Below are 18,668 nucleotides of genomic sequence, written 5' to 3'. Positions count from 1 at the left end.
TAAAGACAAAAGCTAGAGCTTTTAGTGCATTGCCCCAGACATAACGTCACTGCAGTTAACTTGAACATTCATCAAGCAATTCAACTATATACATAGATTTTTGGCTCGCATAGCATCAGTCTACAGATTTTCTCACACTTCTCAAATTTAATGTTTTTAGCTTTATGCTACGAATGCTAAAAAGCACATCACAATCTCTTGCACATAGACCAGAAAAGAATGGGAAGTGTTCTTTATATACAGCAAGATTAGTGATCGTTTTGAAGGGCTGAAATCATTGAGTGAAACAGTGAAATTAGCACTTAATCCGGTGAACTGTTATTTTGTGCGCCCAACCAAGCTTATGCTTCTGTCTTCTTGCCTTGCAGTCTTATCATGAAATGATTTAGCAGAAAGCATTTGCGCACAAAGGCACCTCACGAGACTTCTAAGGCATTGGAACGGTTTAATGATCTACAACAGAATAGAGCGAGCTTTGGTGATACCCAAGCGAATATTTAATTACTATAATAGTAATTTCTTGCTAGAAATAACATTAAAAGTCAAAAACGTACAGTTACACATAAACTGACCACCAACTACAACTTTCAGATGCCATTTTTTTGTTTTTGTTTTTAGCTCAACTGTCACACAGAATTGAGGGATATTATAGGCAGCAAAGGATACATCTATGCTGCCTTCAAAAACGACAGGAAGTGAGGCTAACATTGGATTCGGATGTGCCTTGATGCCTTCCTTCCTTAGAATGCATCCTCCGAAGGGAGCATTTTTCAGCTTTTGAATGCCGCCAACAAGTCAGCAAAGTGGACGCACTTTACCGTGAAATGATGCAAGAGTAGCAATATGCTGGTTACCTAAAAACTACGGTTTAAAGCAGCACTAAGTAGGAATTCCGTTTTTGTCAAACAGCGACCCCTAGAGTCGCTGTGGAGCACTTGTACTGTCGTGAATAGCACTCACGCAGAGATGGCTCGCACTCACGGCCGGATCCCCTCCCCCTGTACACCGGTACCTGTTCAGTAGGATGGACGCTGTAACGAGTGGAAATAAGGTATGGCCCCTTTAAGAGCTGCGCGCGCCCTGTTTAACTGTCGGCAGTCTGTATTGTATGTGCGCCTCGAACACCACATGTATACGGCGCCGGGTTATTTCTGTTTGATGCTCATTTTATCAGAATTTTATCAGATCTGTTTTTTGCCGTAAAGCAATTCGTTACCTCGCGAGACCTGATATCACACGATACTTCCTAACACTGAGGCCGGCGGCCCGCCGGCCCAAAGTTGCAAGGGTGGTTTTGGGGCTCACAGGCACCAGGGGGGTGCGAGACGACCACCATTCAACACAAAATCAGTAATATAAACATTACAATGACTCCAAAGCTGTTCGGTTAAGGTAAAAAAGTTACTTAGTTCAACTTTAATAGAGTACACAGCACCCAGAACAGCATATAAAGTTAAATTACCTTAATTTAATTACCAAAATGTTATTATTGGTTCTAGTTTTCAAATGAAATCCTTAATTTTGGTTTTTGTTCCAGCAAAAAATTGTGCATCAGCCAGCTGTTTAGAAATCAGCTTGAAACAATGCTAAGGGATGTCGCAGCTATCGACGGTCATTGCTAAAAAAAAAGTCACACATATTTCCTTGCTTAGAAAAGGTTAAAGAGCTGATCAAATAAACAAGCATCACTGACATTTCACACAAATTCCCCGTCATGCATCTCAACAGCTCATTTTGCCAGCAAATCAACATTTGCAGGAACAGGAGCGAAAATGTCAACAATTAGCATGTGTTTGCAGAGGAAATGCCTAAAAGTTTGGACCAAACTTGTTGGGTCACAACACACTACAAATCATATTCTTCAGTGTGAACTGGAAGTAAATGAGGCGAACATCTGAAAATCTGTGGAAAAGAAACTTAGCAGGCTGGTAAAGGGCTAAAACATTAGCAGTGGGCAGTGGCCCGACAGACACCAGAAGGTGTGGCAGTAGCCTCACAGTAAGTGCAGTATAACCACACTTTCATTCCCAGTGGGCTACAGGCACCCCTCCAGGACCCAAATGGAGCAGCTGATCGCTGTGTGTATCATGATAACAATATGTTATACACACAAATGTGAGAGGTAGAGGAGCCAGCTGTAACCTAAACTTTACGGACAAAGCTCAGTGGGAAAGATATAGCGGCTGTGTAATCGGACACTATAAAGACCAGACTCTCAATGAGATGAGGCCTTCTAGGCTGGTGTAAGGTACACCACTTTTATCTACACACTTACTTCATTATGGGTTGATTAATGTTTGCTAAAAGGTTAGACCCATTTGACTCACCTAAGATTAACATCTGATCCCCGCAGTGGATGGACTGTAATGCAACTCCATTACATGAAGATAACTCTTAATGGAATTAATATTTAAAGCGTGAAGCGCTGCTGCTCAGTACTATAATGTGGAGAACAATGGGTAAAGGTGGAAGGAAAAGGGGGAAGAGGATGATACTAACTCATCTCCCTCCTTACCAACGTAGCGTTCTACATCCTTGACGGAGAAATCCAGCGGAGGTAATTGGAGACCAAGCCCTTCCATTTTGGTTACAACGATGGGATAGCGGAAGCCATGTCTCTCCAGATACCTCTGGGTGACATGACCGCCCTGCATTTGCTGCAAGATCTCATCTCCACTGCAGAATAAAACAGGATAATTACTGATTAGAGAGCGGGCGTGATTAACATGAAGTATAAACTATTCAGACAAAAATTTAAACAGTTTGTTATATTAAAAAAAAACTAGTTGTTCACTGAAAATCTTGAATATGATAAAGCTATTCATGAGAGAAGTATTAATGTTCAATGCATGAATAAAACGATTTGGTCTACATGAAAAGGTCTAAAAAATGTGTTCATTAATCAAACTGATTTAAGTTACTGACTCAATTATTTAATTGCAGTGGTTTACAACTCCATAGATGCAAAGCTTGTAACTGAATAATGACTGGGGAAAAAATGCTGGTCTGTTTCTTACAAAAAGATGTGGAAAGACTTGGAACATACACAGTTAAAAGTTTGGGGCCAGTAAGATTTAGTTTCTTAAAGAAATTGATACTTTTATTACGCAAGAAATCATGAAATTGATCAAAAGTGACAGTATAGGAATTTATAAATGTTACAAAAGATTTCCCTTTCACATAAATGCATAAAAAAATCGTCATGGTTTTTACAAAAACAGCACAACTGTTTTAAACATTTGATAATAATAAGACATTTTTATTGATCAGCAAATCAGCATATTAAAATGATTTCTGAAGGATCATGTGACACTGAAGGATAAAATGACATTTTTAAATATATTAAACTGGACATTTAAACATTTTATATTTCACAATATTATTGTTTTTACTGCATAAGAGAGTTTTGAACAGTAGTGTAATTTTATAGTGCTTTTGCAACCTTAGTGAAGCTTGTCATTAAATTATATAGAAAAGAGCGACAAGCACAGTCTTTAAAATATCCTTTTTGGGGGGAACTATTACTTTAGCTGAAGTACTGACTTGCACTACAATAAAACTTTTCAGGCCACTGCCACAATGAGCGGTCTTCAAAGAAGTGCATTAGCTGTGCCCATGTGAATCGTGTGGCATCATGGGTGGCACCGAGCGCTGGAGTGCTTTGTCGTGACTGTGTTGGCATCCCACAATTGGCACACATACCTAGGGAAGGTCCTGGCCTGCAGCTCCCGCACAAACACAGAGGTGCCAGCCTGCACTGGCTTACTGCCGTCATCTGGCTCCGTGTAGTCGTGTCTGTGCCAGTTGCTTCTCTTCTTCACTGTAAAATCAGGCAGAGAGAACTCAATACGTCTGGCCTCGGAACAATAATCGCAGTCATTACTATACTACCACAATGCCATAACATCTGTTGTGCACTACTGCTTGTTGATCACAGTGACCAGACATGAACAGCATCCTCTTAAACTAGTTCATGTCTCCATCAGATAATTCGGTTGGTAACATATTCCAAACATGAAAATGAAAAGTCTGAGGAGCTTAATTTCAATTTACTGGTAAGGGTGAACCAATAGGGTCTAACAGTCAAAAAAGTGGATACATACTCAGGGAGTGTCCGTGGTGGACGTCACAGTTGGGACAGTGGTAAACGTCAATGTCCACAGCATGGTGCTCTTCTACCGCAACACAGCTGCAAGAAAACAAACAAACTAATTAATTCTTTAAATGCACAAAATTGTTTTCTGGGGATACTGTATGTGCAATCAATGACTAATGAATCCTTGATGCAAGTTAAGCCAAAGTCAATAAGCAGCCATAGTCCTTCAAACAGCTATGCAAAATGCAAGAACAGTATACACTACGATTTTTTTAAGGCTGTTTTCATTTTATCAACATACAACAAAAGCACTGATATTGTGAAATACTACTACAATTCAAAAGAAGTGTTTTCTATTTTTATATATTTGTGATTTATTCCTGTGATGGTAAAGCTGAATTTGCATCATCATTACTCCAGTCTTCAGTGTCACATGATCATTCAGAAATCATTCGAATAGGCTAATTTGGTGCTCAAGAAAGAATTCTTATTATTATCAATGTTGAATACAGTTGTGCTGCTTAATATTTTTATGGAAACCATGATACATTTTGTTCAGGATTCTTTGAAAAATAGAAAGTATATTTGAAATATATTGAAATTTGAAAATAATATTATATTGTAACAAAATATTTCTAACAATATAAATATTTATAATAGTATATAACAATATAATATCTCTTTTAAAAATAAATCTTACTGACCCTAAACTTAACTTTTCAGTGTATATTGTGCTTCTTAATGCAAATAAATGGTAAAAACAAATACTAATGATGACATGTAGCACATTATTATATCTAGCTAATCAAAAAAGCTGTTCTTACCAGCTTACCAGAAATTGAAATGGATCATTTAACCTTACCAGAAATTGAAATGGATCATTTAACCATTTGTAGCTTTTAATTTTTTTTTTGATGATTTCTAATAACGCAATGATTACCCAGTCTTAGCCAGTGGAATTACTTTGAGGAAGGAGGACAGGATCTTGTATGACACTCTTGCTATATAACAATATGCTAACTGACTCGCATTTGGAGATGGAGCTTATTAAAACATGTGCTCGGTAGCTTTGCCAACAGGCATCTTATAGCTCAAAACCCCTTTGCCCCACTTCTTAATTTTTCCACTTCCAGCCGCACACTCCAATTAGCTTAAAGGCATGTTGTTTCACAGGAAGTCATATGACAAGCTAGCTCTTGGCATCGTGTGGAGATTCATTAGCCAGGCAGGTAATAAGGCCTTGCACACTTCTCTGGCTCAGGTTTTGCTCGATGTTGCCAAAGAAAGCAATTTCTCCAACTCCTTGGTTTGAGTGTTACGTTACCCAGAGTGAAGTGCTCCAAACAATGAGGGCTTCACGTGGAGAACGCAAGACTAGCTGGAAGTAACCTGAAATAGTCTGACACTGCAATATAACAAACAATCTGCATGTGGTGCACCATGGCTTTTTAAAAAAAAACTAGTAGCCTTGATTAGCAACCTCGATGAATCCCAAAGATTTAACAGATTCTGCAGTGACCGGAGAGTAACACCAGACTGGGTCATCTATAGTCGATTATGTTTAACCCCAGACAAGCCCGGCTAAACCAGAGATCCAGATGTGAGGTTACATTTGGTTGGGCTCCAGGGCACGAGACATGAGGTGAACGGGGGAGGGGAGTATGTTTATGTTGGAAACCAGTGTGGGAAACAGTGGCATTTGAGTGGCAATGGTGGTGTCCACATCAAAAGATTGAAATTAGCCTTCCTACTGGGAAAATGTGGGTTTTATTGTTTTTTTCTCACATTATTAACAACATTAGCTGCCAGACAAAACAAAGTTACAGTCCTGTTAAAACATGTTTTCAGCGCTTTTTTTGTTTTTTAGTTTCAAATGATTTATGCATCATTTAAAGTGGTGAAGGAATTGGGTCAGCTGATTGTTGTTCAGGAAACTTATTTGTGAAATCCTCTACGCTTCTAGCACAATATGATTTTTGGCTTAGTGTTTATTGTAGGAATGTAAGCAAATGTGTACTGTTTAAGTGAAATGTGACACTTCTTTAGCTCTGTTTAGCAGCTGTTGCAGCAATATGTTGGGCATACAATAAAAAAAAACCCACGAGCATAACATAATTTATTCTAATGATTGTGTTCTCTTTTTTTAAATGGGTTTATAAATCCTTCCAAAATAATCTTGAGTAAATGGAATAAAACAAAATGAAAAATTGTTTCTTTTTCCAAAAATAAAACAATCTGACATAATTTAGCCTAGTCACCCTCATGTCGTTTCAAACCTGTAGAACCTTATTTTTTTCTGTGGAATAAAAAAAAAAACATTTTGAAGAATGTTTACATTGCACAAAAAGCTATCGAATCCCATTTGCACGTCTGGATAAAATCATCACGTTCGATTACATGAAAGTACCAATAGCATTTGGATTAACTGAACAGGATGCTCACCAGCTTGGTTTGGAGTGGCATGAGGGGACGTTTTATAAAATTAAAATGAAGGATCAATCGGAAGCGAGTGCACCACGTCAACATCTACATACGTTTTTTTCCTCAAAGGAGCCAGAACAAACAAAAAGCTAGCTGCCACTGCAAATGCCGGCCAAGAACTTTCCTTCCCTCGGTTTCCTTCAGACTCTCACACTTGTGATTGAGATGAGACGACCAAAAAGGACATGCAGGAAGTGACTCATGGAGATCATTACATCACACCGCCTCAGTTCTTGACCTACTGTTGGACGACACACTGGCTCTCCCCTCAAATCTGAGAGAAAGGTTGACTCCTACTCTATCTTAATAATCTGTGGTGAAGAACACTGTGTCACTAAAACAGATTTGACTCAGGAGTTTTTGAGCCACGATAACAGATGCTAAAACATTCATCTGTTGCCAAGCAAGATGGGAGAAAAGAACAGCACAGGGAGGGAGAAAAAAAAAAGACTGCTTGAGTTCTGAATCTGAATGAGTTCAGGCCACAAGAGAGCTTACATCACGAGAGACTGGTGGGTTGCTAGCGTAACAAGAAGATTCAGGCAGAAAGAGAGCATGATGCAACAGCCAAAGAAAATATGAAGTGCAATATTATTGGCAAGTTTCTGCTATGGAGTTAAATGATGAAATAATGGTGATGAAATAATCGAGTGTTGCTGTCAAGTACTCACATAAAAACAAGTAATTGAGCATTTTGAAATAAGTTAAATAATAATGATTATATGACAGAGTATGTGCTATTGTTTTTTTGAAGTCTTGATGTTTTTAGTCCATGCTTGTTTATTTATATATAAATATGAATCAATATATGCATAAACAAACAGTAACACTTAACAACGGTTCCAATTCGTTACCATTAATTATTAAATTAGATATCATGAACTAACAATTGACTAGTTTTATGCCATTTATTAATATAGTTTACCATATATATAGTTTCAAAATGTATTTTCTAAATTGCACTCACCCATAGAAACATTTGAAAAGGGGACCAGCAGAACAAGCTCAAAAAATAAAATCAAAGATGGCAGACAAGGCAAGAGAAATGTTTATATTTAAATAGTTTTTAAATTCATTCAATAAAAATAATAAATTGACTATTTTACCCAATATTTGTGTGCATATTGCATTATTTGCATACCAAATCAGTCAAATATGAGGTCCTAGATGGCAGCTTGCCAAGAAGCTAATACGTTTTTGCTTTCCTTTAATTCTGGTTTGGAAATATCTGAGAATAAATCCATCATTCAGCTTTGTGTTCCACTATTAGAGTTTCCCTGTTAACACAGATGAGCAGGCCAACAACCATAATATCGTCACAAACAAATTCCACAAAGCCTCGTGAGACTTGCTAAACCGCACACTTTTCATCCTCCAGTGGGTGGTTTAGCGTGAAATATGATAATAGCATTAAAGTATGAGAGATGCAGTATTGGACTTGTTTGTTTCAGTGCCATTTTATTCATTTAAATCTTACCAGGCTATTGCATTTACTCATTGCCAAGGCTTACGCTGTTGCACTGGTATTGCATGTTGTTTTGTGAGGAGTGGGGGGTGTCCTCAAGGGAAATAGAATGTCACTGCATCGGTCCAAATCTTTTGTCTAAATAGGACGCATGTCACAACAAAAACAACATTAACATTGAGATAATGTACTAGATGGCCATACTGGATGATCCTTTGACTAAAAGCTTATTGACTGGAGAGATTACAACACAAACAAGACTCTGGGCTCCCTTCCATCAATATCATAAATCTGTGTTGTCCGTGTCTGGAAGGAATAGCCTTTAAGCCCTAAAAAGATGTTGGGATTTGGACTCAAAAGACATGAGAGCGCATTGAGCAGCCATGGTTGAAGAACGTTCAGACAACAGACGTTCCTCACTGAGCTCTTTTGACCTGCCATTTAGCCTGAATGGAGATAGTCATTACTCAGTGGAAATCAGGAGATGGAACAAGTCTAGGCAAACAAAAAGAGGATGTGGCCATTTTTCTCAATGCCACGTTTTTAGAGAAGTACCCATGGGCCCCCAATGAGAGAGTGCAATACATTTCTGATGGTTCTTGAGATAATGGGTGAGGACTGGTTTCTTGTGGCTTGTCAGGTCTAATGTAGATCCTAGCAAGGGATTTAGTAGAAGAACGATGGAAGATACTTGAAGGCTCCTTTGAAGGAGTCATCATAAGTGCAAACCCAACATAACCAATGAGATCTCCTGAAGGCTTAACCAATCGTTCACCTAGACTGTAAGCAGATGAAAAGAGTCTCCATGGTGATGGCAAGTTCACAGGCAGAATTCACAGTATGTAAGCCATAGATCCCACTACGCTCTCAGAATCCCACTTTGTACTATGGTTTGTGCCTGAGGCCTCCTTGCTGACTAAAGCATGCATGAAAATGTGGAGAATTTCAAGGAATGTGTCTATTCATTCCATCACAACTGTTCTTGATTTGTGCTACTAAGGAATTAGGGATGGGAATCAAGGAATTTAACCATTCAGAATTTTCCACTTCCAATTTTCCACTTAATGCTTCTTAAAGGGATAGTTCACCCAAAAATGAATATTCTGTCATCATTTACTCACCCCCATGCTGTTCCAAACTTGTATGACTTTCTTTCTTCTGAAGAACACAAAATAAGTTATTTTGAAGGACATTGGAAACCAAACCACATTGGAGCCGATTGAAAAAAATTTCTTCCTTTGTGTTCCACAGAAGAAAGAGTTACACAGTATTGGAAAGACATGATGGAGAAAATGATGACAAAATTTCATTTTGGGTGAACCATCACTTCAATGATTCTATTACTGATGCTTCTAATAATTAGCAGACCACTGATAAAAATGATTTTGTGGTTAAGTAAATACTACAGAAAAAAACAATGTAATCTACATGAAAAAAGTTAGTTCAGGCAAGAATTAAAAAAACTAAGTAAATTCTACATTAGTACTCAATTCAAGCATGTAGAAATGACAGCGTAAATATCAACGTTATAAAATTAAGTAAAATTACTCAACTTGTTCCCATCATGCACTGGGCCTAGAATAATTAATGAGGTTGATTGTTCACTGTTTTCCAGCAGTATTTACACTGTTTTATCATTGCTTTTGTTGTTAGGATTAGTAACTTGCCATTTTGTGACATTTGGAGTTAATTTTCTTCTCAAAATGACACATTCAAACACAAAAACGATCCATCAAATATTACTGTCATTGTGTACTGTCTACCAAGTATTGAGGTCTCCGCGTTCACGTGACGTAACTTCTGATATGTAGATATGTTGTCTCACACAATATAATTACTTAGATGTTTCAAAGTAAAGCATATACTTCAAAAGTGTGGTTTAATTCAATGTTATATTGTTTGAGTGAAATGTATTACAAAGGAAACTTCAACTCAAATAGATTTTACTCAACCTTTTACTAGCCAAGTTAAAAATACTTATTTTCTAACTTAGTCAAGTAGAGTTTACATAATTCTAGATGTGAAATTTACTTAAAAAATATGAATGTAAAAAAGCTTGGCGAAGAAAAATTAAGTAAATTTTACTTATAGTTTTTTCCAGTGAAGAAAGAATAGATTAAATTTAGAAAAAATTATCACTTTAAATTTCAACAGAACACATTTATTCCATCTAGTTATTTCTAGTCTAATTTCCTTCTCATTCAGTGATCTTTTACACACCCTCATCTTTGCTGATTTCCTTTCTCCTGTGGATCACAAATGCAACTTATAGCATAATATCTGAGATTTTTCTATACAATAAAAGTGAACAACTTACATTTTGGTCTTTTTGTTACCAAAGCTATCATAAAGGAGTGGTCAAATTAACGAAACTTCTTTGAGCAAAGAAGGTCTATTATGCGTTATCATCGCTTACTCAGAGGTCACTTCCAAACGAAGTAGCTTTTTATTAGTAAATTCCGCAAATTTGCATGTTCAAAGTTTAACAAATTTGAATACGATGTGAAATCCATATTTATTTTAAATGTGTTTGCATAATAAGTTTCAGTAGTAGCACAAGTCACTGGACACCATTTACTATCATTGTATGGAAAAGAGCAGCGTGAACACTCTGCTAAACCTCTCCTTTTGTATTCTACGGAAGAAACAAAAGGTCATACCAGTTTGGAATGACATGTGGCTGGGTAAACAAGTCAAAATTAGCTAATTCACTTGACTTTAATTGATAGACTCCCTAATTATGATGTGGAAGTGTAGGGTTTCCGAGTTCCGTGTCAAAGCAGAAGCTGACAATGAACTCCCGCATCCATCAGTCCCGAGCTTGAGTTACTCGTCATTTAGCAGACACTTTTCATCCTGTGTGACCTACAACACTCTAATTGCAAAGACTCCCTGGAATAAACAGGGTTAAGTGCTTTGCTTCTGGGCATAATGATAGAACAGTAAGATAAAGTGGCTGAGCAGGATTGTGAGGTGAACCTAACCCCTTTGTGTTAGCAAGGCAAATCTTCACTGCAAAGAACACCATTTTGATGTGTGGCTGCACTTATTTGCTAAATTAAGCCAGGCTGAGGGAAGTCGGGGAGGAAACTGCGTGCAAAAAAAAGCTCAGCCAACAGACAGTGAAGCAGCAGGAAACAGAACATAAAATGAGGGCAAAGAAAGATAAACTAAAGCCTTTCGCTCTCCTACTTTATGTCTCTTTGTGAAGAAACCGACTGTCTGTTTTAAACACAGGCAAGCCCCTGAGAGTAATGAGCACAGGAAGCAGCATTTAGCATAGGAAACTAGGCTTTACTGCTTCAAACCCACAAGCTTGGCCAAGACCATCACCCCAACAAGAGCAGGGCACTTCCTCCAGACGCAACTGTGCTGCAAACTCTCACCTTTGTTTGGAGATCAAAACATAAACAAGACTGCAACTGCCATTAAAAATAGTATAGAGCCTTACAGTTTAAACTAGATACACTATCATTCAGAAGTTTGGGGTCAATACATTGTTTGTTTTTTTAAAGAACTTAATGGGCCATTCCACCGAATGGGTGACATTTGCTTGTTGTATTTCTTCAAAATTAAACTTTATTTTTTATCTTTTTCAACATTGAATCTAATACTACACATATTTAACTATTCAAAATGTGTATTGGTCAATCTCAGGCAACTTTATTTACTTTTTTTACAAGGTTTAAGCAGAAGATGGGCGCATGTTTTCTCAATCCTGTTACCGAAAACCATGTGCCATTTAAAAAGCAAGTTTAAAAGCATGTCAATTAATTCCTTTGTTTTCCCCACAAGAAAGTGTTTATTTTAAAGAAATTGTTGGTTATTTGTTCCAAAAATGTATATTTGTGACAATAAAATCACTATTAAGGCAAGGTGTATTTTAATAAAAAACACAAAGCCATTTTTTTCATTTTAAAGAAGACCAAAGCCTCAAGTTTATATATTTTTTAAACAATTTAATTGATTAAATAATTGTATAAATGATGGGCCAAACAAAACTGATAAAAACAGTGATTTAATTTAATTTTTTTAGAAAAATGAAAAAAATAGTAACAGGACTGAAAGTAACAGGATTGAGTTTTCAAGCAAAAAGTTATCAAATACATGGCATATGGCCACATAGTACATGCTAATAGCATGAGGACACTGAGCCATTTCTAGTGCCTTTCCAAAAGTTAATATTTTTAAAATAAACAAATAAAATCTAAGAAAAAGTTTAGGTAACAGGACAGTATGTTGAGATTGACCTTCTCAGTCGTAGTTACAATTTCATCACATATACAGAAATTAAAATGAGAAGACTAACTTATGGTCTTCCCATTGCCTTCAGAAGATCCAGATGAACTTACTGTTGAAAATGGTCTTGTGGATTATTCCCAGTTTTTCAGAGGGGGTAATGTGTTAGGGTAACAGGACTGAGTGAAAACCCGGGGACATGACTAAAATGTGTATTTTATCTCAAATATTAGATAAAATGTCTTTTTCTTTTTTCATTTTAAAGCAGATTGGATATAAAGTCACACAACAATAAAAAAAAAAATCAGATTTCTGAAGGATTTGAATCATTATATTTCATTGTAAAGTTTAGAGATGGAGAGTGGGGACATGCAGAAAATGAAATTTTTTAGTGTTCTATGTAGTTTTTATCTAAGTTTTTAAATATACATGTTAAATTTGTAGGTAGCTTAATGTGCAGGACATTTTGCTTAATAATAAAATGTATTTTAGAGTTAATTTTCATGCAATTTTATACATATAATGTCCTGGGGACAGAAATGTCACCCTTTCGGTGGAATGGCTCTAATACTTTTATTCCGCAAGGACACATTTCACCATTGACAGTAAATACATTTATGATATTACTAAAGATTTCGATTTCAAATAAATTCTCGTGTTGAACTTTCTATTCAAAGAATTCTGAAAAAATCTATCACGGTTTCCACAAAGCACCACATCCGCATATTAGAATGATTTCTGAAGGATCATGTGACACTGAAGACTGGAGTAATGATGCTGAAAATTCAGCTTTACATCACAGGAATAAATTACATTTTAAAAGATATAAAAATAGAAAACATTGTAACAATTCTACATTGTAATAATAATATTTCACAATATAACAGTTTTTAGTGCATTTCTGATCAAATAAATCTAGCCTTGGTGAGTATAAGCGACTTCTTTCAAAAACATTTTTAAAAATCTTATCGACCACAAACTTTTGAATGGTACTGTATTGTTTTTTTATATTCATTATTTTCAAGTTTCCACTATCTAACATGCAGAACAGATTTATAGTTGTTCATTGCTAATCACTCATTTCACTACAACAATAAAACAAATAAATAGCAAAATAATACATTTTGAATCAATGATGTCACATAATGATGAATATTATCAAACTGGAGTGTCTCATGATATTCAAAAGAGTCTAGTATTTTGTGATGAGTGAAACCAAACCTGTGGTTTCAGGCGACATTCCCACAGCTCTAACTATTTTCCCTTTTCAATGCATTAAAATACTGGAACAGCCCATATTAGTTATGGCAAATGTGACAGATGACCAGTGAGATCATCCAGTGCCATTCATAAAGTGGATAATGGTCATGAAATCAATAGGTTGCCAACTTAAGGCCGTTAATCATAACCAGCCTGTGAAAAATCCATCTGACAAATGGCTCAAATAATATTGTTACCGAAGACTATGGAAAACCGATATGGAGTTTAGAATCATGCATTTATATTCATGTAAGATATGTTATAATTTAGCAACTGTATACAAATCATTTTCTTTCAGAAAACAATGTATGAAAATACATTTTATTTTATTTTATCCTAAATAATATTCTAGTGAAGCAGCACGTGATCATCTTGTCACCATTAAGAATCCCTAATGTCACGTACAAAAACAGGGGTGACTTTTCGACCGGGCAAATCCTACTAAAAACCCTGGCTGACAAGACAGAAGTCATCTATCTCTCCTCAGTGTTTTCAACCTCAGAGGGACGTTGATGAATGGGGCTTTGAACTTGCCTCTGGGCAGTGGAGCCTTCATCAATCTTTCTCCTCCTACAAACACACACAAGCACACCCACGCACGTGCATCAAGCATGCAAATACACAGATTATTCAAAACACAGAGACCTCAGAACTGGTTTAGGAGGATTTGCTTAGGATAAACTAACCATTTAAACAAGTCATTAGGTAACATTCCAAGGTCACTGTAAATCTTGCAAAACTGGCCTGCACCTGGTTGGTAAGGCATGTATGAGCTGTTTGGTTTTTTTGCAAGATTGAAACTGTACATCAGGGCCTCTTGTCACTATCAGGCATGAATATCAGGAGTTTTGTAATTCTCGGAGGCCTTCGCCCCCAGCGGATCCTGCCTCCCAAACCAGGCAGTGCACGGAGCCAGATAACAGCCAGGCCCGGGCAACCGGCAAGACAGCTTAATCCCAATGATGGCAGGCAGCAGTGACACACTGAACCTTTGAGGAACAGAACAAAACACATCAACCACGCAGCCCAAAAATATGATTATCCCGTGTTATCAACAGTGCCAGTGGGCACCACAATGTTGTGATACAGAGATACAGAAGCCCCTTGGCAAAATTAAACATCTCATGCAATTTAAATACAGAGGCCTAATAATGCACGTATGCTTGAAAACCACGGTAAATATTTATATTCTATAATAAGGGTGGGGAATTTGGGTTGTGACCGGTTTATGATTGGCCTTTGAAATGCTGGTATTAAGAAACTGAATTCAAACCTGCATTCAGTCATGCGTTAAGATTACAAAAGCAGCCCAACTTCAAGTGTTTTCTTTTTTAATAATATATATTATTTTATTATGCAATTTTATCCCTGTGATGGCAAATCTGAATTTTCAGCATCATCACTCCGGTCTTTGGTGTCACATGATCCTTCAAAAGTCATTAATACACTGATTTGGTGTTCAATTATCATCAATTATATTGGTGCTGAATTGTTAATAATAGTTCCTATAATAATCTATGTTGAAAATAGTTTTTGCTGTTTAATATTTGGGCCGAAAACGCACATCTTTTTCCAAAATTTAGAAAGTGCAAGAGTATATTTGTAAGATTATAAATGTCTTAACTAATACTTTATCAATTTAATGCATACTTGCTGAATGTTTTTTTAATCTTACCCAAAACTTTTAAATAGTAGTTTATCACGTTTCCCACAAAAATATTATGCAGCAAAAACTGTTTTCAACACTGATAATAATAATAAATGTTTCTTGAGCACAAAAGCAGCCTATTCAAATGATTTCTGAAGGATAATGCGACACTGAAGAGTAATGATGCTGCAAATTCAGCTTTGCATCACATGAATAAATTACAAATATATTAACATAGAAAACAGTTATTTTAAATTGTAATAGTATTTCACAATATTAGTGTTTTTGTTGTAATTTTGATTAAATAAATACAGCCTTGGTAAGCAGAAGAGACTTTCACAAACATTTAAACAAACTTTATTCCAAACTTTTGACCGCTAGTGTGAAGATTTACAAGTAAACTAAAAACAAATGTGCCAGCCAGCAATATCACACTTAAGCAGCCCGACGTTCTCTGATGCCTTCCGGCAATTTTTTTTCTTTTTTCATCCTGAGCATTTCACACAGCTTCAGCTCCACGCTGTACAAGTCAAACGGTACCGGTCCCTTTAAGAGGCGGAACCATATGCCCATATTTGTATAACTGGGGGATTTAAATGCCCGACCCCTGCTGTCAATCAAAAAGACCAAACAATCACAGAAACCTTAGGGGCTACGCTCCTTTACAAGCGTGTCTTTCCCTTTTACATTTAATACTGCCATTAAACCTAGCAAACCCCAAAATTGGAAGCTACTTTCCAAGCAATCTGTAATGCACATTTAAGGCACTTAACGAGAGAAATAGGCAAGGGTCTGATCTCGTAAACTCAACCACACGTCTTTGTTTAGTTATCCCCCCCCCCCATTCCCCGTGTAACTTTTCATCGAAACCCCCCACGTTTCTTCACGCTTCACAGACTGACTGCTGAAGAAACCCCAACAAAGAAACAACCTGGATGTCAAATACATTTAATTTACGAGCTAAGAGCTATAAAAGTCCCAATATAGGCTGCATAAAACATAAAGCAATCCCAAGTCACCAAAAATATCTAGATGTTGTTCGATCAACATTATGGTGAAAGTGAATTTCAAACAATAAAACTATTAAAATGCTTGTTTTATTTTCTGTTCCCCACTTTATGATAGAAACTAAGTTTGGTAGCCTACTGTTTATAATATTTTTTTTCCCACAATAACAATTCTTAAGAGGAAAATATCATGCACAAGTTCACTCGCAAGTTTCAGCACCACTCGATCATGCTTTAGCTCATATATTCCTTTTCTAACCGTTTTCTTTTTTTAATTATTACTGCATGTTATTTTACTGCTTTGTTACATCTCATCTTACATTACATTCTAATAGTTTGCTTTTTGACATGTACAGCAGCACCCAACTGCAGTTAAATGTACAATATTAATAACCTTCCCTTGGCGTATGGTCTGACACCACACAATCTCACGTGCACTTCAACACCCATGTCAATGCTGTCATTTATTTCCTTATGTGACAATAAAACTACATGAGTTGTTCATGTCAGCTGATGCTCTGAAATCCTAGCCACAAAGCTACCGAGAAAATACGTGAACCCATTTTCGCTGCTCTGATCGCTGAAGCCATGGAAAAACAGTCTCAAATGCTAATGTAAAACAACAACGAAGCTCGGAAAGAATTACGCGCAACACGAGTGTTTACATCATGAAAATGGCACCGGGTGCGATTAACGCCTGGAAATATTGACAAAGCAGAGCGTGAAATCGTCTCAGTACGAGCGAGCGAGCTCAACGCGCGGCTTACTGACATCCGAAGTGCCATAGGATTTCATACGCGGGTGTTTTTGTTGCCTTTCTGACACAACATATGACGAAGAAACGGTTTCATTCCTTACCTGCCGTGAAACCAGTCCTTACAAATATCGCATTCTATCATAAACCGGCTCACATCGTATGGCTGCCGGCAGACGCAATACAGCTGGGCCGTCGCCATCTTCGGACTGTCCCCAAACAACGCAGCCAAGCTGAAATCGGGTTGGGCGGAGATTCCTCTAATTATGCGGAAACAACACAGAAAGAACGCGAGGGGAGGGGCGTCGAGCGCATGCCGTGACGTCATGCATAAACACTGAGCGCGAGGCACGGCAAATCACTTCATCATATGCATTACGTAATACGTGATAATAAAAAGCATTGGATGAGGCAAACGACTTTTGGAGTTGTCCTCGTTCATTTTGCTTTTGGTCAAATTTCTCTTCTTTTATTAAGGCTCACATCACGCCCAGCTTTCAACTGTGCTTTAAAATTGTTTTATTTCGTTTTTTCTCCTAATCTTATAATAAGGATTAGCCTATTACTTAACTAATCTGCTACTTCTTTTAGCTAAATTTAGTATTCATAAATGTAAATTTGGGGGAAATAAGCCTTTGTTTTTAAATTTATGATCAGAAGTTCAACAATACCTATAAATACAATGTCATGTTTAAAAAATAAGAAAGATGTAAATGTCTCTATTTGTTTTAACCTTTAAATGTGTCACGGTTAATGTATTTGTCCAAAAAATACATGGACTGTTGTAATTCTTTAAAACCAAATAAAAAAAATTAGGCAAACGAGTTATGGATGAAGTCCAAGATTTCAAAGTCCATTTAGCCGAAACCAATAGTTGTTATTTTTGTTAATATAAACTATAGTTTAACATTAAAAACAGTTAATGTTCATCATTAATATCATGCATAATAATATTTTGCTTTCATTAGATTATTATTGAAGAATACAATATACAATTTAACGTTTCCAAATTTTTGTAGCTATAACAAAGTTGCAAATACTCATTTTTTTTACATATGAAATATGAACGTATGAAAGTGAAAGCTTTTTTAATTTGAAATCTTACTTTGAGTAGCCTACATCGGATTACTATTTTTAAACTTAAAATTTAATTTTGATCTATCAGGTGAATTATCGTTTAATTTCAGGAGGTTTAATGATATTAGGAATAAGATAACATATTTAGAGACGAGAAGGCTAAAAGACTATATATTTCTGCAAAATTTAACTCATATGCCTTAAATGCTACCGTTCATGATGGGAAGCAGACAAACAAAAAAATTTAAATTGTACACTTTAAAAGTTGCAGCCTTAAAATTTTAAGTACAATCAACTTGGATGTTTAAGTCATTTCAACTTAAATTACATTAAACTGACAAAAAATAGTTGAATCTTGTATAACAAAATAAGTTGAAAATAACTTAATTTGATGAGTTAAAGCAATGTAAAAACATGTTGTAATAACTCTTTTGTAAGAACATTTTTTTTACAGTGTACATGACAAATGAATAAAGATAGCGAATAATACAAAAGCAACCAAACTAGAATGTGGTGTCTAAGAAAAGAACAATGAGTGGTAATATGTGCACTGTAAAAATATATTTTCATGATTTGTGATCACAACTTTTTATCTTTTGTCAAATCAACTTATAACTAATGTGGTGCAGATAACATAATAG

The 18,668-nt window shown here is 36.3% G+C and overlaps 1 protein-coding gene across 1 annotated transcript in view; it reads right to left on the bottom strand.

The window, feature by feature from the left end:
- kdm7ab (lysine (K)-specific demethylase 7Ab) overlaps positions 1-17,202 on the bottom strand; it is a 29,345-nt gene extending 12,143 nt beyond the window's left edge. The window contains exons 1-4 of the mRNA XM_056250968.1: positions 17,055-17,202; positions 4,104-4,189; positions 3,703-3,820; positions 2,516-2,676 (exon numbers count right to left, since the gene is read on the bottom strand). Of these exons, the coding sequence (XP_056106943.1) occupies positions 2,516-2,676; positions 3,703-3,820; positions 4,104-4,189; positions 17,055-17,152 (463 nt within the window). The 5' untranslated portion in view covers positions 17,153-17,202. The remainder of the gene's footprint in view (positions 1-2,515; positions 2,677-3,702; positions 3,821-4,103; positions 4,190-17,054) is intronic.
- Positions 17,203-18,668: the final 1,466 nt, after the last annotated feature.

This window comes from Rhinichthys klamathensis, unplaced genomic scaffold (assembly GCF_029890125.1).
Source record: "Rhinichthys klamathensis goyatoka isolate OS25496 unplaced genomic scaffold, OSU_Roscu_1.1 h1tg000076l_1, whole genome shotgun sequence".
In the NCBI taxonomy this organism is placed as follows: domain Eukaryota; kingdom Metazoa; phylum Chordata; class Actinopteri; order Cypriniformes; family Leuciscidae; genus Rhinichthys; species Rhinichthys klamathensis.
This window is presented reverse-complemented; position numbering and strand designations above follow the sequence as displayed.